The sequence below is a fragment of the Pseudorca crassidens genome, chromosome X (genome assembly GCF_039906515.1).
Source record: "Pseudorca crassidens isolate mPseCra1 chromosome X, mPseCra1.hap1, whole genome shotgun sequence".
NCBI classification, from domain to species: Eukaryota; Metazoa; Chordata; class Mammalia; order Artiodactyla; family Delphinidae; genus Pseudorca; species Pseudorca crassidens.
In genome coordinates, this window is record NC_090317.1 from 65,208,154 (window position 1) to 65,232,914 (window position 24,761).

Here is a 24,761-nt window from a genome sequence, read left to right on the forward strand (position 1 = left end):
AAAGGGTCATACACCATGATTAAATGGAATTTATTCCAGGGATGTGGGGATGGTTCACCATCCACAAGTCAATCAGGGTGATATACCACATTAACAAAATGAAGGATAAAAATCATATAATCATCTCAATAGATGCAGAAAAGGCATGTGACAAAATTCAACATTCATTCATGATAACAGCTCTCAACAAAGTGGATGTAGGGGGAATGTACCTCAACATAATGAAAGCCATAGATGACAAGCCCACAGTTAGCATCATACCCAAGGAAAAAAAGCTAAAAGGTTTTCCTCTAAGATCAAGATAAGGATGCTGACTTTTACCACTTCTGTTCCACATACTGCTGGAAGTCCTAGCCAGAGCAATTAGGCAAGAAAAAGAAATAAAAGACATCCAAATCAGAAAGGAAGAAGTAAAACTGTCTCTATTAGCAGATAACATGTATTACATATAAAAAACCCATGGCATTATATATAGAAGAATCCACCAAAAAAAAATGAGAATAAACAAATGCAATAAAGTTGCAGGATACAAAATCAATATACAAAAATCAGTTGTGTTTCTATAACTAATAATGAACTATCAGAGAAGTTAAGAAAACAATCTTATTTACAATTTCATTAAAAATAAAATACCTAGGGAAACTTAACCAAGGACCTGAAAGACTACACTGAAAACTATAAGACATTGATGAAAGAAATTGAAGAAGATGCAAATAAATGGAAAGATATTCCATTCTCATGGGTTGGAACAATTAATATTGTTAGAATGTCCATACTGCTCAAAGCAATCTACAAATTCAGTTCAATCCCTATGAAGATGCCAATGGCAGTTTTCCTAGAAATAGAACAAACAGTCCTAAAATTTATATGGAACCACAAAAGACTCTGAATATCCAAGGCCATCTTGAGAAAGAACAAGGCTCAAACATCATGCTTCCTGATTTCAAACTATATTACCAAGCTGTGGTAAATGAGACAGCATGATATTGACATAAAAACAGACACGTAGATCAATGAAACAGAATAGAGAAATCAGAAATAAACCCACACATTTATGGTAATTTATTTGCAACAAAGGACCCAAGAATATACAATGGGGAAAGGACAGTCTCTTCAGTAAATAGTGTTGGGAAAGCTGGACAGCCACATGCAAAAGAATAAAACTGGACCACTGTCTTACAACATATACAGCAGTTATCTCAAAATGGATTAAAGACTTGAACTTTAAACGTGAAGTCATAAAACTCTAGAAGAAAACGTAGATGGTAAACTCCTTGATACTGGTCTTGGCAGTGATTTTTTGGAATCGACACCAAAAGCAGAGGCAACAAAAGCAAAATTAAAGACGTGGGACTTCATCCAACAAAAAAGCTTCTGCGCAGCAAAGGAAGCCATGAAAAAATTTAAAAGGCAACTTACTGAGTGGGAGAAAATATTTGAAAACCATACAGCTGATAAGGCGTTTATATCTGAAATATGTAAAGAATTTATACAAGTCAAAAGCAAAATACCAAACAATCTGATTTAAAAATGTGTAGAGGATCTGAATATACATTTTTCATAAAAAGACATACCAATTTGCCAACAGGTACATGAAAATGTTCTCAATATCACGCATCATCAGGGAAATGCAAATCAAAACACAATAAGACATCACTTCACACCTGTTAGAATGACTGTCATCAAAAAGACAAAAAGTGGCTTCCCTGGTGGCGCAGTGGTTGAGAGTCCGCCTGCCAATGCAGGGGACACGGGTTCATGCCCCGGTCCAGGAAGATCCTACATGCGGCAGAGCGGCTAGGCCTGTGAGCCATGGCTGCTGGGCCTGCACGTCCGGAGCCTGTGCTCTGCAACGTGAGAGGCCACAACAGTGAGAGGCCTGCGTACCACACACACACACACACACACACACACACACACACACACACACACACACAAGACAAAAAGCAAAAAGTGTTGGAGAGGTTGTGGAGCAAAGGGAACCCTTGTGCACTATTGGTGGGAATATAAATTGGTGCAGCCACTATGGAAAACAGTATGGATGTTCCTTGAAAAGTGAAAATTACAACCTACCAAATGGTCCAGCAATTCCACTTCTGCGTATTTATCTGAAGGAAACAAAAACACTAACTCAGAAAGATATATACACCCCCATGTTCATTGCAGCATTATTTACAGTAGCCAAGACATGCGGGGCTTCCCTGGTGGTGCAGTGCTTAAGAATCCACTGGCCAATGCAGGGGGCATGGATTCAAGCCCTGGTCCAGGAAGGATCCCACATGCTACAGAGCAACTAGGCCAATGTGCCACAAGTACCAAGCCTGTGCTGTAGAGCCCATGAGCCACAACTACTGAGCACACATGCCACAACTGCTGAAGCCTGCGTGCCTAGAGCCCGTGCTCTGCAACAAGACAAGCCACCACAATGAGGAGCCCGCACACTGTGATGAAGACCCAATGCAGCCAAAAATAAATAAAATAAATTAATTTTTTAAGAAAGACATGAAAACAACCTAAGTGTCCATCAATGGATGAATGGAAAAAGAAAATTTGGAATATATATATATATATATATATATATATATATATATATAAAGTTGAATATTATTCACCCATAAACAAGGAAATCCTGCCATTTGCAACAACATGGATGGACCTTGAGCATATTATGCTAAGTGAAATAAGTCAGAGAGAGAAAGGCAGATGCCATGTGATCTAACTTATGTGGAATCTTAAAAAAAAAGCTCATGGATAAAGAGAATAGATTTGTGGTTGCCAGAGGAAGGAGGTGGGGGGTGGGTGTGTGTGAAATGGGTGAAGATGGCTGAAAGGTACAAACTATCAGTTATAAAATAAGTCCTGGGAATATAATGTACAGCGTGGTGACTACAGTTAATAATACTTTATTATATATTTGAAAGTTGCTAAGAGATCTTAAAAGTTCTCATCACAAGAAAAAAAATTGTAGCTATATGTAGTTATGGATGTTAACTAGGGAAAAAAACTTGGAAAGTGTTTGAGGTTGCATATACTAATGTATTTATCACATTGGTGTTTATATTATTGAAGAATTGGAAACAAACTAAATACCCAGCAAACAGGGATCTTAACTGATCCATGTGCTCTAATTTCAGTCACTTATGTACCCTATCGATTTTGCTATACTGGGGTACCATCTGAGCTATTTAACATTTTTCTTTAAATTGACTTTTAACTTCATACCTTGCCATAGCTATTACAGTATAGCAGAAAGCATGGATCTGTGCTAGTCATATCCATTTCAGATATACATTTAAATAAATGCATGATTAAAATGAAGATACTTATGTCTGTGTAACATCTAAAATAATTTTATGTACTATCAGTAGTGTTTTTACCACACACGAGGAAAGCCCTGATTAATGGTACATCCATACAACACAGCCTTTTTTTTTTTTAAACACAGTCTTTAGAGTGATGATGTAGTTATATATTTATTGACTTAAAAAATTTTTAATTAGATGAGAAAACAGTATGCTCTGATGTACAGTACTCTTGTAATTTATATTGTAATATTTCAATAAATAGGTTTATGTACTTGGAATACTTTATACTGAAATATTAATAGTGGTAATGGCTGAGTGATTATGGGAAAAATTTTAAACTTTATATTCTAATTTCTTAAAATGTTAATGAGTATATATCTTTTAGTCATAAATAAAAAATTAAAGGACTATAAATTCTCCTTTTATTTCCTAAAAATACTAATTGTAAAAGCTCTTAAATATTAAAAATATGTTAGTTGGGCATTGTTTTCCTCTTTCTAAAATATCTACTTTTGCTCCCTATATTTATTTTTGGTGTTTGTCTTCACTGTTTACTTTTGCTGTGTTTAAAACAGGCCATTCAGAAAGGCAATACAGAAGTTGTAAGACATGCTGAAAATGCAATCCGCCAGAAGAACCAAACAATTAATTTCTTGAGAATGAGTGCTAGGGTTGATGCTGTGGCAGCCAGAGTTCAAAGTGCAGTTACAATGGGCAAGGTAAGCCTTAATATCTGTAAATAATAGGAACTCTTGATTTAAGTTATTGGAGGTATTAAGAATTGTCAGAAATCTAAATCTACTGCAAAGTGTTACAAAGGTACTCGCCTTCCTGGGCAGGAGAAAGATAGTCAAAATGCTTACTGAGGAAACCGATTTTGGCAGTGGCTTTTCAGCTAAGGTCTAATTAGTTGTCTTCCAATGAATAGTCAAAGATAAAAGATAGTCGATGCCTAAACCAGAAATACATAGTGTACTTTTACTGTTAAGGAAACGGTAGATAAATTTTATAAGATGATCTACAAGTAATATAAGAAACTACATAAATTTTGAGGTTGTTTATATTATAGGATTCTCAGTCTTTTCTTTTTTTATACTCCCAATAGGTAACCAAGTCCATGGCAAATGTAGTTAAGTCTATGGATGCTACATTGAGGAGTATGAACCTTGAAAAGGTAAAAAAGATAAATAAATATATTGATGTTCAGATAATATCTTTTCAGAGTAAGTTTTTTTCTTATGACCATATTTCTTTTTGCAGATTTCTGCCCTGATGGACAAATTTGAACAGCAGTTTGAAACACTGGATGTTCAAACGCAACAAATGGAAGACACAATGAGTAGTACTACAACCCTAACAACACCACAAGTAAGAATAGTTTCTCTACTTACACTAACTTTTAAAAATTACCCAACTTCAAAATATAATGGCTTTGTGAACCTAAATCATCTCTAGAATGTGAAGTAAACATGGTGTATCCCCAAAATGCAAGTAGGAAGTTATGCTCTGACCCTGGATTCCTAAGGACATGTTAGAAGATGACATTTCCTATCTTGTTTTGAAGTTCTAAGAATTATTATAGGTCACATGTCTAGAGAGTATGGAACTTGGTTCTGCCCTGCTGCCAGTGGTCCTTATTGATAAAAGCATTGAACTAGGGACTCACTGAGGCCAGTGGGTATTAGGTAATATCCTAACCCCAGTTAAGTCATCTCATTGCAGATAGTCTGCTTCCTGCCTACTCTTTAGGTATGTTATTAGGCACAGATCACAGATGAACAAATAGTAAATTACAAGATCAATTATTTTTCAGAAAACTAGGATGTTTTCTAGGATGTTGTTGCATCTGCAACTTAGAGATGTGCTACAGAGAAAATTAAATTTGAAACTAGTTTGGATGTCATGTGAGCCAGAAATAAAGATTTTGTGAAACTTGAATATTAAAATAGAAGATTTATATCATTACCAATCTTCTTTTTGATCCCAGCACCTATCACATAGTTCATCAAATAAACAAAAAACTTGTTATCACTACATAAGATGATAATATGGATAATTTACAAAACAGGTTAGGAGAAAAATCAATAGCCATCCATCAGAATTTTACTGAAGGTGATGCCTTTCACTAAGAGGTAAATAATAAGAGAACAAGCTTATATTCATGTTTTAGAGTTAAGAAGAAAGTATTCATGTATATATCTTATAGAGAGCATATATTTAGTCATTACTTTTATACCTCCTCCAGAGCCTTGCTTCCCCAAAGTGTGGTGCAAAAATCAGGAACATCTGTATCATCTGGGAGCTTATTAGGAATGCAGAAATTCAGACCCTATCCACAGATATATTGAATTGGAATCATTTTAATAAGATTTACAGGTGATATTTATGCCCTGATTTTGAGAAGCACTGTCCTAGAGTTTCTGATTCTTATTCAGGCACCTTAGGTGGTTTCCAGGTGATTTTATGGTCAAGATTAGGAAAACACAAGGGGACTGGAAAAATGACTTGAAGTCAGGACACTTGGATTTCTAATCCCTACTCTGCCACTAATTAAGTTTGGGACCTTAAGATACTCACTACCTTGGGCCTCAGTATTCATAGCTGTAAAATGTAGGGTTGGATTTGATGATATCTAAATGCCTTTTAGCTCTGAAAAATCTTGAGATTCATTCACCTAACATTTGCTAAGCACCTTCTCCTGTTTCAGGTATTGTGCTAGGTGCTGGGGATATTCAAGTATATACAAAACATTTTTCATAAAGAGTCAACCAAAATTTACATTAGAAATGGGCATGCTTAGATGCCCAAATTCTCATACCTTGCTAATGAGTAATTAGAATTTAAATTAGCATATTCATTTTGGAAAAGCAATGCGGTAATATCTACAGTCCATTCTTAACATAGCAGCCAGAGCAATCCTGATAAAACAAGTCAGATCATGTCATTCTTCTGCTCAGAACCCTTCAGTGGCTCTGCATGTCTCTCAAAATAAAAGCCTAATTCTTTATGGTGGCCTATAGTGCCCTCTAGGATCTACCTCATCCTGCTTCTCTGACCTTATCTCCTATTATTGCTCATCACTGTACTAAGATATTGGCTTCCTTGTTATTTCTCAAACACACCATGTACATTTCTTCCTCAAAGCCATTCACTTGCAGGTTCCTCTGCCTGAATCTTCTTCATCTGTCTTGCACTCATCCTCATTGCCCACTCCCCCACCTCCTTCAGTTCTTTGTTCAAATGTCATTTTCTCAGTGAGGTCTTTTAAGATCATCCTACTTAGAAGTACACCAGTGGCACATCCACCGAGTGCTGTACTCCCTATCTACCATCCCTGCTTTATTTTTCTTCATTGTACATATCACCTTCTAATAAACCACATAATTTAAAAAGTTTTTATTTGCCCCTCCCTTTCATGTGCACACACTAGAATGTAAGCTTAATGAAGGCAGGGATATTTTTAATTATTTTTGTTTACTGATGTATCCCTAACGCTTAAAATGATATCTGGCATAAAGTAGGTGCTCAGTTAATATTTGTTGAATAAATCAGAGTATATGAAAATGCATGTGACCTATAACCTAGTACTTCTATTTTTAAATTTATACACAAAAGACCTACATGTGTATAAACATACTTCTACATAAGAATGTTCATTGCACTATTGTCTATAATCAGGAGAAATTAGGGGAAAATGTCTAAATGTCCAGAAATAAAATGGATAAATACAGTTGAGAGTATTTTATATTACAGTACTATACAGGAGTGAAAGTTAATGAACTAGAGCTCTAGATCTCAATATAATTAGATCTTATAAGGTTGAATTAAAAAAACAAGTTGCGGAATAGTATACTTAGTATAATGCCATTTAAGTAAATTTTAAAAACACAAATAATGGTATTTTAGATATGAAGTAAAAACAACACAATCTAAATGCACAGAAGTATTTGATCTATTATTTTCTGAACTTTTTTATATTTTGAAGGTGAATGAAAGACAAGAGAGACTAAGGCCCAACAACATTATTAGAGGTTTGCTTAAAATTTGGCACCTTGTGGTAGAGCTGTAACTATGTCTTAGAGCTCCTACCTGTATGTTCAAAATATTTTAAATAAGTTAAAAACAAGTTTTTTTTAATTAATTGGACTCTATTCCCTGAGAACTCCTGTACTGTTGTAAATATCTCAATACTTATATTTTATTCATCTCTAGATACTTTAAAAAGTAATCCTTAATATCAAATTTGCATCAACTAGCAGAAAGGACAGTTATGATTAATCTAAAATTTAAGTCTGTTACATTTTAAATACCAGCAAAGTTGGTTCGCTCCATTAGAGAGCTACATTACTCAGATTCAAATTATATGTGAATATCACTGTGAATATTTTTCACATAACCTCATAGTTTAAGGCTTTATAATTTAACATTATTCATAAATAAATCATTTTATGAGATAATTCAGCTCCCTCTGGTGGTAAAAATTTTTTAAAACTTTCTTTTAAAAACTGTAGATCAGTTCCCCCTTTTTAAAGCTAGGTCAGAAACAAAAACTACCCAAAAAGCAAATACCATTCAAATACAAATTCTCATTTTTTTATTCTAGAACCAGGTGGATATGCTGCTTCAAGAAATGGCAGATGAAGCTGGGTAAGAAATTATTGAGATGCTTTTGAAATAATCTTGATTTAATATCTACAAGTCCTACAATTATGTAATGTGGATAAAAATATCACCAATGGTCAGAGTTAGGTTTTTGACACTAGAATTTAGTGCTTCAAGGACCTTTAGAACATCCAGCTCTTTGTCATGCTCATAAAAATATGACTTTGTTCCAATCATCTTAGTATTTTCTTAAAAATCTCTGGAGATAGATTTGGTTAGTGTGTGATAAGAAATGAAGGAAGGTGACTGAGGGAGGCAGGAGTGTTTAAAAAGTTTCCTCTGTACCGTCTGTGTTCAGCATATATCAAATGTCTAATTGTTTTTAATAGGATCTTCCAAAAGAATTCTACTATGATCAGGCCATTAAGTCTTTTTTTTTTTTAATTTTTTTTAACATCTTTATTGGGGTATAATTGCTTTACAGTGGTGTGTTAGTTTCTGCTTTATAACAAAGCGAATCAGTCATACATAAACATATGTTCCCATATGTCTTCCCTCTTGCGTGTCCCTCCCTCCCACCCTCCCTATCCCACCCCTCCAGGCTGTCACAACGCACCGAGCCAATATCCCTGTGCCATGCAGCTGCTTCCCACTAGCTATCTACCTTACTACGTTTGTTAGTGTGTATATGCCCATGACTCTCTCTCGCCCTGTCACAGCTCACCCTTCCCCCTCCCCATAACCTCAAGTCCGTTCTCTAGGAGGTCTGTGTCTTTATTCCAGCTTTACCCCTAGGTTCTTCATGACATCTTTTTTCTTAAATTCCATATATATGTGTTAGCATACGGTATTTGTCTTTTTCTTTCTGACTTACTTCACTCTGTATGACAGACTCTAGGTCTATCCACCTCATTACAAATAGCTCAATTTCGTTTCTTTTTATGGCTGAGTAATATTCCATTGTATATATGTGCCACATCTTCTTTATCCATTCATCCAATGATGGGCATTTAGGTTGTTTCCATCTCCGGGCTATTGTAAATAGAGCTGCAATGAACATTTTGGTACATGACTCTTTTTGAATTTTGGTTTTCTCAGGGTATATGCCCAGTAGTGGAATTGCTGGGTCATATGGTAGTTCTATTTGTAGTTTTTTAAGGAACCTCCATACTGTTCTCCATAGTGGCTGAACCAATTCACAATCCCACCAGCAGTGCAAGAGTGTTCCCTTTTCTCCACACCCTCTCCAGCATTTATTGTTTCTAGATTTTTTGATGATGGCCATTCTGACTGGTGTGAGATGATATCTCATTGTAGTTTTGATTTGCATTTCTCTAATGATTAATGATGTTGAGCATTCTTTCATGTGTGTGTTGGCAATCTGTATATCTTCTTTGGAGAAATGTCTGTTTAGGTCTTCTGCCCATTTTTGGATTGGGTTGTTTGTTTTCTTGTTATTGAGTTGCATGAGCTGCTTGTAAATTTTGGAGATTAATCCTTTGTCGGTTGCTTCATTTGCAAATATTTTCTCCCATTCTGAGGGTTGTCTTTTGGTCTTGTTTATGGTTTCCTTTGCTGTGCAAAAGCTTTGAAGTTTCATTAGGTCCCATTTGTTTATTTTTGTTTTTATTTCCATTACTGTAGGAGGTGGGTCAGAAAGGATCTTGCTGTGATTTATGTCATAGAGTGTTCTGCCTATGTTTTCCTCTAAGAGTTTGATAGTTTCTGGCCTTACATTTAGGTCTTTAATCCATTTTAAGCTTATTTTTGTGTATGGTGTTAGGGAGTGATCTAATCTCATACTTTTACATGTACCTGTCCAGTTTTCCCAGCCCCACTTATTGAAGAGGCTGTCCTGTCTCCACTGTACATTACTGCCACCTTTATCAAAGATAAGGTGTCCATATGTGCATGGGTTTATCTCTGGGCTTTCTATCCTGTTCCATTGATCTATCTTTCTGTTTTTGTGTCAGTACCATACCGTCTTGATAACTGTAGCTCTGTAGTATAGTCTGAAGTCAGGGAGCCTGATTCCTCCAGTTCCTTCTTTCGTTCTCAAGATTGCTTTGGCTATTCGGGGTCTTTTGTGTTTCCATACAAATTGCAAAATTTTTTGTTCTAGTTCTGTGAAAAATGCCAGTGGTAGTTTGATAGGGATTGCATTGAATCTATAGATTGCTTTGGGTAGTAGAGTCATTTTCACAATGTTGATTGTTCCAATCCAAGAACATGGTATATCTCTCCATCTATTTGTATCATCTTTAATTTCTTTCATCAGTGTCTTATAATTTTCTGCATACAGGTCTTTTGTCTCCTTAGGTAGGTTTATTCCTAGATATTTTATTCTTTTTGTTGCAGTGGTAAATGGGAGTGTTTTCTTGATTTCACTTTCAGATTTCTCATCATTAGTATATAGGAATGCCAGAGATTTCTGTGCATTAATTTTGTATCCTGCCACTTTACCAAATTCATTGATTAGCTCTAGTAGTTTTCTGGTAGCATCTTTAGGGTTCTCTATGTATAGGATCATGTCATCTGCAAACAGTGACAGCTTTACTTCTTCTTTTCCGATTTGGATTCCTTTTATTTCCTTTTCTTCTCTGATGGCTGTGGCTAAAACTTCCAAAACTATGTTGAATAAGAGTGGTGAGAGTGGGCAACCTTGTCTTGTTCCTGATCTTAGTGGAAATGCTTTCAGTTTTTCACCATTGAGGATGATGTTTGCTGTGGGCTTGTCATATATGGCCTTTATTATGTTGAGGAAAGTTCCCTCTATGCCTACTTTCTGCAGGGTTTTTATCATAAATGGGTGTTGAATTTTGTCAAAAGCTTTCTCTGCATCTAGTGAGATGATCATACGGTTTTTCTCCTTCAACTTGTTAATATGGTTTATCACATTGATAGATTTGCGTATATTGAAGAATCCTTGCATTCCTGGAATAAACCCCACTTGATCATGGTGTATGATCCATTTAATGTGCTGTTGGATTCCGTTTGCTAGTATTTTGTGGAGGATTTTTGCATCTATGTTCATCAGTGATATTGGCCTGTAGTTTTCTTTCTTTGTGACATCCTTGTCTGGTTTTGGTATCAAGGTGATGGTGGCCTCGTAGAAGGAGTTTGGGAGTGTTCCTCCCTCTGCTATATTTTGGAAGAGTTTGAGAAGGATAGGTGTTAGCTCTTCTCTAAATGTTTGATAGAATTCGCCTGTGAAGCCATCTGGTCCTGTGCTTTTGTTTGTTGGAAGATTTTTAATCACAGTTTCAATTTCAGTGCTTGTGATTGGTCTGTTCATATTTTCTATTTCTTCCTGATTCAGTCTTGGCAGGTTGTGCATTTCTAAGAATTTGTCCGTTTCTTCCAGATTGTCCATTTTATTGGCATAGAGTTGCTTGTAGTAATCTCTCATGATCTCTTTTATTTCTGCAGTGTCAGTTGTTACCTCTCCTTTTTCATTTCTAATTCTATTGATTTGAGTCTTCTCCCTTTTTTTCTTGATGAGTCTGGCTAGTGGTTTATGTATTTTGTTTATCTTCTCAAAGAACCAGCTTTTAGTTTTATTGATCTTTGCTATTGTTTCCTTCATTTCTTTTTCATTTATTTCTGATCTGATTTTTATGATTTCTTTCCTTCTGCTAGCTTTGGGGTTTTTTTGTTCTTCTTTCTCTAATTGCTTGAGGTGCAAGGTTAGGTTGTTTATTCGAGATGTTTCCTGCTTCTTAAGGTGGGCTTGTATTGCTATAAACTTCCCCCTTAGAACTGCTTTTGCTGCATCCCACAGGTTTTGGGTCGTTGTGTCTCCATTGTCATTTGTTTCTAGGTATTTTTTGATTTCCTCTTTGATTTCTTCAGTGATCACTTCATTATTAAGTAGTGTATTGTTTAGCCTCCATGTGTTTGTATTTTTTACAGATCTTTTCCTGTAATTGATATCTAGTCTCATAGTGTTGTGGTCAGAAAAGATACTTGATACAATTTTAATTTTCTTAAATTTACCACGGCTTGATTTGTGACCTAAGATATGATATATCCTGGAGAATGTTCCATGAGCACTTGAGAAAAATGTGTATTCTGTTGTTTTTGGATGGAGTGTCCTATAAATATCAATTAAGTCCATCTTGTTTAATGTATCATTTAAAGCTTGTGTTTCCTTATTTATTTTCATTTTGGATGATCTGTCCATGGGTGAAAGTGGGGTGTTTAAGTCCCCTACTATGAATGTGTTACTGTCGATTTCCCCTTTTATGGCTGTTAGTATTTGCCTTATGTATTGAGGTGCTCCTATGTTGGGTGCATAAATGTTTACAATTGTTATATCTTCTTCTTGGATCGATCCCTTGATCATTATGTAGTGTCCTTCTTTGTCTCTTTTAATAGTCCTTATTTTAAAGTCTATTTTGTCTGATATGAGAATTGCTACTCCAGCTTTCTTTTGGCTTCCATTTGCATGGAATATCTTTTTCCATCCCCTTACTTTCAGTCTGTATGTGTCTCTAGGTCTGAAGTGGGTCTCTTGTAGACAGCATATATAAGGGTCTTGTTTTTGTATCCATTCAGCTAATCTGTGTCTTTTGGTGGGAGCATTTAGTCCATTTACATTTAAGGTAATTATCGATATGTATGTTCCTATTCCCATTTTCTAAATTGTTTTGGGTTCGTTATTATAGGTCTTTTCCTTTTCTTGTGTTTCTTGCCTAGAGAAGATCCTTTAGCATTTGTTGTAAAGCTGGTTTGGTGGTGCTGAACTCTCTCAGCTTTTGCTTGTCTGTAAAGGTTTTAATTTCTCCATCAAATCTGAATGAGATCCTTGCTGGGTAGAGTAGTCTTGGCTGCAGGTTTTTCTCCTTCATCACTTTCAGTATGTCCTGCCACTCCCTTCTGGCTTGTAGCGTTTCTGCTGAGAGATCAGCTGTTTACCTTATGGGGATTCCCTTATGTGTTATTTGTTGTTTTTCCCTTGCTGCTTTTAATATGCTTTCTTTGTATTTAATTTTTGACAGTTTGATTAATATGTGTCTCGGCGTATTTCTCTTTGGATTTATCCTGTATGGGAGACTCTGTGCTTCCTGGACTTGATTAACTATTTCCTTTCCCATATTAGGGAAGTTTTCAACTATAATCTCTTCAAATATTTTCTCAGTCCCTTTCTTTTTCTCTTCTTCTTCTGGAACCCCTATAATTCGAATGTTGGTGCGTTTAATGTTGTCCCAGAGGTCTCTGAGACTGTCCTCAGTTCTTTTCATTCTTTTTTCTTTATTCTGCTCTGCAGTAGTTATTTCCACTATTTTATCTTCCAGGTCACTTATCCGTTCTTCTGCCTCAGTTATTCTGCTATTGATCCCATCTAGAGTACTTTTAATTTCATTTATTGTGTTGTTCATCGTTGCTTGTTTCATCTTTAGTTCTTCTAGGTCCTTGTTAACTGATTCTTGCATTTTGTCCATTCTATTGTCCATTCTATCTCCAAGATTTCAGATCAACCTTACTATCATTATTCTGAAATCTTTTTCAGGTAGATTGCCTATTTCCTCTTCATTTGTTAGGTCTGGTGCATTTTTATCTTGCTCCTTTATCTGCTGTGTGTTTTTCTGTCTTCTCATTTTGCTTATCTTACTGTGTTTGGGGTCTCCTTTTTGCAGGCTGCAGGTTCGTAGTTCCTCCTGTTTTTGATGTCTGTCTCCAGTGGCTAAGGTTGGTTCAGTGGGTTGTGTAGGCTTCCTGGTGGAGGGGACTAGTGCCTGTGTTGTGGTGGAGGAGGCTATATCTTGTCTCTCTAGTGGGCAGTTTCACGTCTGGTGGTGTGTTTTGGGGTGTCTGTGGCCTTATTATGATTTTAGGCAGCCTCCCTGCTAATGGGTGGGGTTGTGATCCTGTTTTGCTAGTTGTTTGGCATAGGTTGTCCAGCACTGTAGCTTGCTGGTCGTTGAGTGAAGCTGGGTGCTGGTGTTAAGATGGAGGTCTGTCGGAGATTTTCGCCATTTGATATTATGTGGAGCTGGGAAGTCTCTTGTTGATCAGTGCCCTGAAGTTGGCTCTCCCACTTCAGGGGCAGAGCCCTGCCTCCTGGCTGGAGCACCAAGAGCTTTTCATCCACACGGCTCAGGATAAAAGGGAGAAAAAGTAGAGGGAATTAGTAGAAGTATGAGGAAAGAAAGAAGGAAAGGAGGGTAGGAAGGAACGAAGAAAGAAAGAAAGAAGCAAAGAAGGAAAGAAGGCAAGAAGGAAAGAACGGAGGGAGGGAGGGAGTGAGGAAGGAAGGAAGGAGGGAAAGAAGGAAAAAAGACAGAAAGAAGATACAGTAAAAATAAAATAAAGTATAATAAAGTTATTGAATTAAAAAATTCTTATTTAGAAAAAAAAAGGGACGGATAGAACCTTAGGACAAATGTTGGAAGCAAAGCTATTCAGACAAAATCTTACACAGAAGCATACACATACACCCTCACTAAAAGAGGTAAATGGGGAAAAATCATAAATCTTGCTGTCAGAGACCACCTCCTCAATTTGGGATGATTCGTTGTCTAAAGGAGGGAAGGAAGGAAGGAAAGAAAGAAAGAAAGAAAGAACGAAGGTAAAGTATAATAACGTTATTAAAATTAATTATTAAGAAAAAAAAAACATGGACGGATAGAACCCTAGGACAAATGGTGGAAGCAAGACTATACAGACAAGATCTCACACAGAAGCATACACATACACATTCACAAAAAGAGGAAAAGGGAAAAAATCATAGATCTTGCTCCTAAAATCCACTTCCTTAATTTGGGATGATTGGTTGTCTATTCAGGTATTCCACAGATGCAGGGTATATCAAGTTGATTGTGGAGCTTTAATTCGCTGCTTCTGAGGCTGCTGGGAGAGATTTCCCTTTCTCTTCTTTGTTCTCACAGCTCCCAGGGCTCAGCTTTGGATTTGGCCCTGCCACTGCGTGTAGGTCGCTGGAGGGCGTCTGTTTTTTGCTCAGACAGGATGGGGTTAAAAGAGCCGCTGATTCGGGGGCTCTGGCGCACTCAGGCCGGCGGGGAGGGAGGGGCACGGAGTGCGGGGCGGTCCTGTGGTGGCAAAGGCCGGCGTGACTTTGCACCAGCCTGAGGCGCGCTGTGCGTTCTCCCGGGGAAGTTGTCCCTGGATCCCGGGAACCTGGCAGTGGCGGGCTGCACAGGCTCCGCGGAAGAGGGGTGTGGAGAGTGACCTGTGCTCGCACACAGGCCCCTTGGTGGCGGCAGCAGCAGCCTTAACGTCTCCCGCCCGCCTCTGGGGTCCGCGCTTTCAGCCGCGTCTCGCGCCCGTCTCTGGATTCCGTGCTTTCAGCCGCGGCTCGCGCCCGTCTCTGGGGTACGCGCTTTCAGCCGCGGCTCGCGCCCGTCTCTGGGGTTCGCGCTTTTAGCCGCGGCTCGCACCCGTCTCTGGAGTTCCTTTAAGCAGCGTTCTTAAACCCCTCTCCTCACGCCCCAGGAAACAAAGAGGGAAGGAAAGTCTCCTGCCTCTTCGGCAGGTGCAAACTTTTCCCCGGACTCCCTCCCGGCTAGCTGTGGTGCACTAACCCCTTCAGGCTATGTTCAAGCCGCCAACCCCAGTCCTCTCCCTGCGCTCCGTCCAAAATGGAAACCCGAGCCTCAGAGCCTCAGCTCGCAGCCCCGCCTGCCCCGGCGAGTGAGCAGACAAGCCTCTCGGGACGGTGAGTGCCGGTCAGCACAGATCCTCTGTGCGGGAATCTCCCCGCTTTGCCCTCCGCACCCGTTGCTGTGCACTCCTCCGTGGCTTCGAAGCTCCCCCCTCCACCTCCCGCAGTCTCCGCCCGCGAAGGGGCTTCCTAGTGTGTGGAAACTTTTCCTCCTTCACAGCTCCCTCCCACTGGTGCAGGTGCCGTCCCTATTCTTTTGTCTCTGTTTTTTCTTTTTTTCTTTTGCCCTACCCAGGTACTTGGGGAGTTTCTTGCCTTTTGGGAGGTCTGAGGTCTTCTGCTAGAGTTCAGTAGGTGTTCTGTAGGAGTTGTTCCACGTGTAGATGTATTTCTGGTGTATCTGTGGGGAGGAAGGTGATCTCCGCGTCTTACTCTTCCGCCATCTTCCGCCTTTCCCAGGCCATTAAGTCTTAAGCCAAGTTTGAGTCCTGCAAACTGAGCAATATGTGCAAAACATCCAAGGAGTTCAAAAGATGGCAGCATTTTATTGTTGTAGATGGTTATTTGTTGTTTAAAAAAGTAAATAATTAACACCCTTTCTGGCCCAGCTATTAGAAATAGGGTATCTGTTAGGCTATTTATTTTAGGCTCTTCATGTTTGAGGGGAATGACTTGACTCTAATATTATCAGTGCTACAGAAGTCATGTTATATCAGTATTCTCTGGTATTTTACTTAGTTCAAGAGAACATTATAGTAAAGAATTAAAAATATTTTTTCAAAGATAAAGATTAAAACTGGGTGATACTAAAGTTTTATGCTTTATCTTCAAAGGTAGAGTAATAGGTTGAAATAAGGTTCTTAAAGACACCTGGAAAATAGAGTTGATTAATATTATTCTAGTGTTGAAACTAATGCTTAATTAGAAAGAACTTAATTAGTTACCAGCTCTTTAGTTCACTGTTGTATCTTTCATTAGTGGGTTAAAACCTAGGTTAATAAATCAGGTTTGCAATATTTGAGAACAGGGCCAGAGGGTAGGTGGTACACTATTTTGCTTTGTTAGTATCTAATATAGCCCATATCCAACAAGGAGTTAGTAAGAAGGATGATTTTTAAGTATTACAGGAGAGACTAAGGCATGTGTAAAAAGACTCCATTTTATTAATATGAGGCTAAAAACTTGTTTCTCTTTGTACCAAAGACGAAATAAGAAGATTGGGCTTGAAAATAGAGCAAGGGAGGTCTTTCAAAACGAATATTGCCGTATCACAGCCTTACTGACTCTCAGTGGAAATCAAGTTCAGTAGACAACTTTTTTATAAGATTTAGAATAGGATTTCTCAAACTTGACACTGTTGACATTTTGGGCTAATAATCCTAGGGGCTGTCCTATGTATGTAGGATGTTTAGTAGTGTCCCTGGCATCTACCCACAAGTAATATCACCCCTCCCCCCAGGTGTGACAGCCAAAAATGCCTCCATACAATGACAAATGTTCCTTGAGTGTAGGGAGCCAAAATCGAGTGATTACTTCTGTCAATAATGGGTGGTGACTGGAGCAGTAGAAATAGGTAGAACCATTGATGTCGAAATACCCATCCTTATAGATGTTTAAGTATAGCAAAATTTTAGTATACTATATCTTTACCTTTTAAATAACAATCTGTCTCTAGAATCTCCTAATGATGAAGTTACTGTATTCACTGTAGTGTTTTCAAACTGGAGTTGGCATACGCTCGTCTAGAGACAGGCAGAAAGAGTAGTTTGTATCCTCAGGAGTATTTATAATGGAGATTAAAATCGTGGCCTTGGAAGGAGACAAACCTGGATTTGAATCCTATCTGTCACTAGAGTGATCTTGGGCAAGTGTACTTAACTTTTCTAAACTTCAGTTATATGGGTAGATGCAAGTAATGATTTCTAGCAAGGGTAGCTCAGGATCTAAACACTGAACTTGAAGTTAGCTCAAATGTTAGATATGGATATTGATCCTGAGGCTACATATGTCTAACCTGTTTTATCTTTTTTTGGCACATTAATTTTCTTTACAGTAGAAGACATATAGTAATCTCCAGTAAATTCAGTACATTGGATAACCATTGTTTTGGTCTTTCTTTTTGTTCAGATGACCAGATCATTATCCTATATTTTATTCACTTTTCTATCATAAGATTATTATCCACATGGGTTGCCACTAGGACTCAACAAAAACTCTTTAAAATTCCTAAGGTGGACATTCAGAATATGTATTATTATTATTTTTTTTTTTTTGCTGTACGCAGGCCTCTCACTGTTGTGGCCTCTCCCGTTGCGGAGCACAGGCTCCGGACGCACAGGCTCAGCGGCCATGGCTCATGGGCCCAGCCGCTCTGTGGCATGTGGGATCTTCCCAGACCGGGGCACGAACCCGTGTCCCCTGCATCAGCAGGTGGACTCTCAACCACTGCACCACCAGGGAAGCCCAGAATTTGTATTTTTGAATTAATTAATTTATTTATTTTTGGCTGCATTGGGTCTTTGTGCTGTGCACGGGCTTTCTCTAGTTGCGGCGTTGGGGGGGCTACTCTTCGTTGTGATGCGAGGGCTTCTCATTGTGGTGGCTTCTCTTGTTGCAGAGCACCGGCTCTGGGTGTGTGGGCTCTAGAGCGCAGGCTCAGTAGTTGTGGCACAGGGGCTTAGTTGCTCCACTGCATGTGGGATATTCCAGGACCAGGGATCGAACCCATGTCCCCTGTACTGGCAGGCGGATTCTTAACCACTGCACCACCAGGAAAGTCCCCAGAATATTTTTAAGTTCTATTTGCATCTATAAAATTGAACCAGTATTATGTTTATTTAAGTTAAGGTAAAATGCTAGGTAGAATATTCAGATTTGCAATAAGCATGTTTTTGTAATTTATAATAACAATTATAAGCTTGTTATAATTAGATAAGGAGAAAAATGCTTATATTAACATTCATTTATGTTAATTATTTTAAAATTGTAGCCTTGATCTCAGTATGGAACTACCACAAGGTCAAACAGGTTGTTTTGGCACAGGTGTTACTTCCATGGAACAGGTAGAAGTTGGATTTTATCTTGATTTGTATGAACTTGATGAATGAATTAAATATATGTGTATTTATATGTATATATAAGCAAATATATTCTCCTTTTATCTATTATAAAGAGTATTTTTCTACTATAATATGACATCATCGTAAATAAGCAAGATGTAATTAGCCTTTAACTCCTTAATGATGGACATTGCATGCATATTTCATTTAACAATTGAATTTGTTCCCCTTCATAGCCTTCTGCTCTATTAAGTTCTCCATTTATTTTGAAATGTTTAAAAAAAGTAAATTCTTAATATTTTTGTGTGAATTTTTTAGACAAGATTTTAAATCTTATTTGAATATGAGCTATTTAAAATATTAGTGATTTATATTTGTCACAGCCCTGTGACTTTTAATTTTTGCTTTCTCCAGGATGAAGTATCACAGAGACTTGCTCGTCTACGTGATCAAGTGTAATTTAAAGAACTGGCGCTTTTGTTTACTTCACTGGCTTCTGAAATATTTTCTGTGTATGTATAGATAAGTTTCACTCCAATTACAATAAGAATGCCATACATTACAGAATGCTTAACACTATTTGTATATAATGCTTTCTTTTACCTTGCTGTACTTTCCAGTACTTTAATTCCAGAGAGTTTCCACCTTGACAGATTTTACAGTTTTGTATATTATGTTGAAAAGTGCAAGAGACGGGTTTTTGTAGGTGTCTTAGACTGAGCTAGCATTAACTTGTTGTATATGAAATATCTTCCTCAAAAATTACATTAAAAAATCTAGGACCAAAGTACTACAGAATAAAGTACTTTATACAGAATAAAGTATAGAATAAAAGTTTTGGTTTCTTTTTAACTCAAGGTAGTTTTAAATCTCTGTCTACATTCACATGTGATGCATAAAAATAAAAACAGGGAAAATATGTTTACTTAATATGTTTACATAACCAAAAACACCTCATTTAGCGTCATACAATGGACAGTGCTACTTTTTGTGTTTTATGTTTGTTTTTGCTATTCAAGCAGAAATTCAGTTGACTTTTAATATGTATTCATCAACTTTTAAATTTAGATTACTATGAGAATCTTTACCTAGTAATTTAATGACTATTAATTGAATTCCTTAAATAAAAAATTTTTTCATTGATAAAAAATCTGCAAAATTAAATCAAAGAAATTAAGGTTTGCTCATTAAATATTTTTCTCTTTGGTAAATATCACTGTTAAGACTCACCAAGAAATTCAACATTTCATACTTTTAAATGAAAGTGAAACACATTTTTAATGATTACCCAATTTGCACTCAACCCTTGTTAGGTTGTATTTTAAAAGGAGATTAATTTGCATGGCCTTAACATCATTTACATTTCTGACAGAATTGTTGATTGGTTTTCAAAAATCTTGGCCTGTGTTTTTAAACCAACCAACAAAAAATAACAAAACAAAATTGAACCAACTCAAGTTACAATTATTGTTGATCCTTGAACAACGTAGAGGTTATGGGTTTCAAGCCCCCTTTGCAGTTGAAAATCTGCGTATAACTTTATAGCTGGCCCTCTGTATCTGTGGTTCCACATTCGCAGATTCAACAAAACACAGGTTGTGTAGTACTGTAGTGTTTATTGGAAAAAATCTGTGTATAAGTGGACGCACACAATTCAAACCTGTGTTGTTCAGGGGTCAACTGTACTATAAGTCCTGGTTAAATGTGTTCATTCTTTTATCTTAAACAACTCTCATAACTGGAGGAAATAAAGTGGAAAATAAATAAATTGGAATAAAATGTTTTGCCCAGCTATGCAAATAACTTCCAGCCTAATGGAGGTCAGGAGCATAACATACAGGGTGGGCAGAAAACTCATAAGATTGTAAAGAAGACTAGACTCTTGAAGGCCAGGATTCTTGGGGGAAAGTATTTAATGACCAGCTGTACTACTTGCCATCTCCCCAGGAATATCTATATTTTACCCAACTAAGATGAACAAATTAACATGTGCCTGCACTTTTCTGATGTAGCAGTCTCAAATGTGGAGAAGTGACCAAGTTAGATTTTAGAAAGTGTACTACTAATCTAGGTTAAGTAGGTAAAGTGTTTTTCCTTACTTAATGTATGATTGATCCATGAAAGAATGCCAATATTTCATGAAATTCTATTAAGAGCACCTGTTTAGGCATTCTTCGTTCAAAGTGCAATTATTGGAGGCTCTTTTTCTTTTAATTTTTAAATTTAATTTAATTTATTTTTTTATACAGCAGGTTCTTACTAGTTATCCATTTTATACATATTAGTGTATATATGTCAATACCAATCTCCCAATTCATCACACTGCCACCCCCACCCCCCCCCGCCGCTTTCCCCCCTTGGTGTCCATACATTTGTTCTCTACATCTGTGTCTCTATTTCTACCCTGCAAACCGGTTCATCTGTACCATTTTTCTAGGTTCCACATATATGCATTAATATATGATATTTGTTTTTCTCTTTCTGACTTACTTCACTCTGTATGACAGTCTCTAGATCCATCCATGTCTCTACAAATGACCCAATTTTGTTCCTTTTTATGGCTGAGTAATATTCCATTGTATATATGTACCACATCTTCTTTATCCATTCGTCTGTTGATGGGCATTTAGGTTGCTTCCATGACCTGGCTATTGTAAATAGTGCTTCAATGAACATTGGGGTGCATGTGTCTTTTTGAATTATGGTTTCCTCTGGGTATATGCCCAGTAGTGGGATTGCTGGGTCATATGGTAATTATATTTTTAATTTTTTAAGGAACCTCCATACTGTTCTCCATAGTGGCTGTATCAATTTACATTCCCACCAGCAGTGGAAGAGGGTTCCCTTTTCTCCACACCCTCTCCAGCATTTGTTGTTTGTAGATTTTCTGAAGATGCCCATTCTAACTGGTGTGAAGTGATACCTCACTGTAGTTTTGATTTGCATTTCTCTAATAATTAGTGATGTTGAGCAGCTTTTCATGTGCTTCTTGGCCATCTGTATGTCTTCTTTGCAGAAATGTCTATTTAGGTCTTCTGCCCAGTTTTGGATTGGGTTGTTTGTTTTTTTAATATTGAGCTGGATGAGCTGTTTATATATTTTGGAGATTAATCCTTTTTCCATCGATTCGTTTTTTTGCTAAGTACTCACTATTCATATGTAATGTTTCCTATTGTAAAAGAGAGCATGTATAAATGAAGATTATTTTCACTGGTTAATGAAATGAGAAATTACTTTTTTGCTATGTTTGGGTTAAACCTATTTAACTTTCTTGGTAATTCATAATTTGACTATATGATGTGACTTCAATGTGGTAATATTCCATTTTGTTTATCATTGATGCTTTGTCTTTTCTACTTAAAGGGTAAGTTTATTACATTTGGAACATCCCAGAGAAGCATAGAAGAGATTATTACAGACTAAAATATCTGTGAAATAGAGTTTTCTTATTTTCCATTGGTGGGAAGTAAATAACTGTTAGTAAATAACTGTTCCAAGAGAGTCTTAAATTGGCTCTAGTGTAGACTGTAGAGGAAAAAGCCCCAGATCTGATCTACAGTGATTGATTTTTTTTTCTTTTTTGACTTTAATGCAAATTGTTAAATTGCAAATATGGCTTACTTACATCTAGAAATATAAATGACTCTGATCTAAAGATAACTGCTCATAGTTTTATTTAACAACCAAATCAGATTTGTCTTTTAAAACTATTGTTCTCTGATAGACACAAAGTTTTGCTTTTGGATTCATTTATTATCTTATAATAAATTTTTCTTTCTTACAATTTGTTCTTAGACCAACAGCCCCACAAACTGTGAACTCTTTCTTACCTTGTTAGTACAAGTTCTATTTCTACTTTGATAAGTGATTCAATCATTGAAAAGTAACACATCAAACTATACTATCATGAAAAGTAGACATCACAGCACCTTTCATTTACCTTCAGTTTTAGTTCCCTATCAATCTACTTTTCTCCAGATTTTTTTCTAAGTATTTGATTATATCATTTGGTAAAATGTATAAGGTTAAAAGCTCAGAAACATTTTGCTGCACCTTCACCCTTTAGACGATGTGGCTATTATTTAAAGCAATCTTAAAAAGGACCCCTGACAAAAATTATATCCCTGCTCCTATATGCCTCAATGCCAAAACTTTTCCACTTTCTTATGTAAGCATTGTGGGCTGGATTATTTTAACTGCTAATTTATTACCAGTCATTGCTACAAGGAAACAAATAGGAGATAGAACAGGTAAATTATGATGAGAGATGAGTTTGCTTTACAATTTAGAAAGTTATGGGAAAGGACATCTGGATGGACTATCTGAAGAGAGTCTTAAGGGTACTAGTTATCTATAAAGAAAATAAGAAAATGATTGATAGGTTGCCAAAGACAAACCTAGCCTAGTTTTCGGTGGATTTGCTCAAGTTAGTAAATAACTGTTAGTAAATAACTGTTCCAAGAGAGTCTTAAATTGGCTCTAGTGTAGACTGTAGAGGAAAAAACCCCAGATCTGATCTACAGTGATTGATTTGGATTTCTAGCTCTAGCTCTGATACTGACTTCTAACTTAGATAATTCTCTTACCCCCATCTGGGCCTTATATTCCCTTTCTACAAATCTTTTTAGAGTACATTGGTTGCATAAACTGAAGTGAGTTGCTGTAGTACAGTACATTACCTCCATTCTTTTCTGTTTTCTACTATTCACCCAAAAGATTGCTAAATGCAGTATTAAGATGTTATGAGTCTTAGAGTCTTTTGTCTCAGGAGAGCTAGAGAACATCTATTCCACCCCGTAACTCATTTTACAGAAGAGGAGACCAGAGAGGTTCAGATCTACCACATTTGTTGGGCATCTACTATGTGTTAGGAATGGTTCTGGGTACTTTGATATATTGTGGTTTATTTAATCCTCAAAATCCTGTGAGCAGTTGGATGATTGTTATCCCAATTTTTAGAGAACAGGAAAATAGGCTGATAGTTGAAGTAGATGGTGAAGAGTCATACAGCAACTGAGAAACAGAGCTTGGATTTTATTACTGATATGTCTGACTTCAAATTCAGTGCTCATGGCACTGTACTATACTGGATTCTAACTGGAATTACAAGAGAAGTCTTGTTATACCTCATCCACATTCTATTCCCAATATATAATTTTCTGATTTTATTGCTGAGACAGTGAAAGCAACTAATCAAATTCTTGACTAGAGGGTAGTTCATCCTGAGACAAATAGGTGTTTTAGGTGAAGATTGGTTCTTTCTTCTCCAGTTTGAGCTATCAGAAAAATATGATTTTATATTTCAGTTTGGAAATCATAGCTGTTTTTCCATAAGTTAACAAATGGAATCAATTTGTTGCAAAGTTAACTAAGTTGTATTCATAATCAAGGTTTTCATCTTCCACACTGGGAAATGCTCCCAAGCAAAAATATATATTGGTCAAAGTCACTTGACTAAAATTACAAGAATAAAATCTATCCAGCCTACTACCTACTGATGATACTGTCTATATTCTTGTCTGTATACTACTTCTCTACTGTACTAGCAGGTACAAAGTTCTTGAAAGTGCCTCACTACAAATAAATGACTGTTGTGCCTGTGGTGCTTAATAATTTATATATTAACCACTAACTCATGAGTTATTTCATCTGCCAGACAGGTAAAAGCCTTCCAGCCTTCAGTTAGAAAAGTCCAAATAGAATGTTAAAGGAAAATTTATGCCTAGTAAAATAACTTATTCTGTTTAATGTTTGTTCTCTAACCTAGGGAAGGAAAAAATGTCTTCATTCAATGTCTTGCTTGGTCATTAAAATAAAATTTTTATTTTATTAAAATAAAATGTCTTCATTCAATGTCTTGCTTGGTCATTAAAATAAAATGTCTTGCTGGGTCCCATGTTCCAAGTGAAGGTTCATAAAATGATGCTGTGTCCATTTCTTAGAAATCTTACTCAAACTTGATCATGCCAGAGCTTGATATGTTTAGCTTTTGCTTTATCAAAATGACATGAAATCATTGGCAGGAAAAAGATTAAAACTTTTGGAAAACATCGCACAGTGATTTTATGTTACTTCTATAAAGGGATTTGGGTTTGAAGTAACAATTATATGGAATCTTGATAATTTCTTATTTAGATTCAATCAAACAAAGTCTAAGAGCCATTCTGGGGT

At 36.8% G+C, this 24,761-nt stretch overlaps 1 protein-coding gene across 6 annotated transcripts in view; it reads left to right on the forward strand.

Annotated features, from left to right (window-relative positions):
- The window catches only part of LOC137217515 (charged multivesicular body protein 1B2-like), a 43,298-nt gene extending 18,894 nt beyond the window's left edge, over window positions 1–24,404 (forward strand). For all 6 annotated transcript variants that reach the window (XM_067724449.1, XM_067724448.1, XM_067724450.1 and 3 more), the window contains 6 exons: window positions 3,881–4,024; window positions 4,411–4,479; window positions 4,566–4,673; window positions 7,909–7,952; window positions 18,521–18,593; window positions 19,005–24,404. In XM_067724449.1, the coding sequence (XP_067580550.1) occupies window positions 3,881–4,024; window positions 4,411–4,479; window positions 4,566–4,673; window positions 7,909–7,952; window positions 18,521–18,593; window positions 19,005–19,049 (483 nt within the window). In that variant the 3' untranslated portion in view covers window positions 19,050–24,404. The remainder of the gene's footprint in view (window positions 1–3,880; window positions 4,025–4,410; window positions 4,480–4,565; window positions 4,674–7,908; window positions 7,953–18,520; window positions 18,594–19,004) is intronic.
- The last annotated feature ends 357 nt before the right edge of the window (window positions 24,405–24,761 follow it).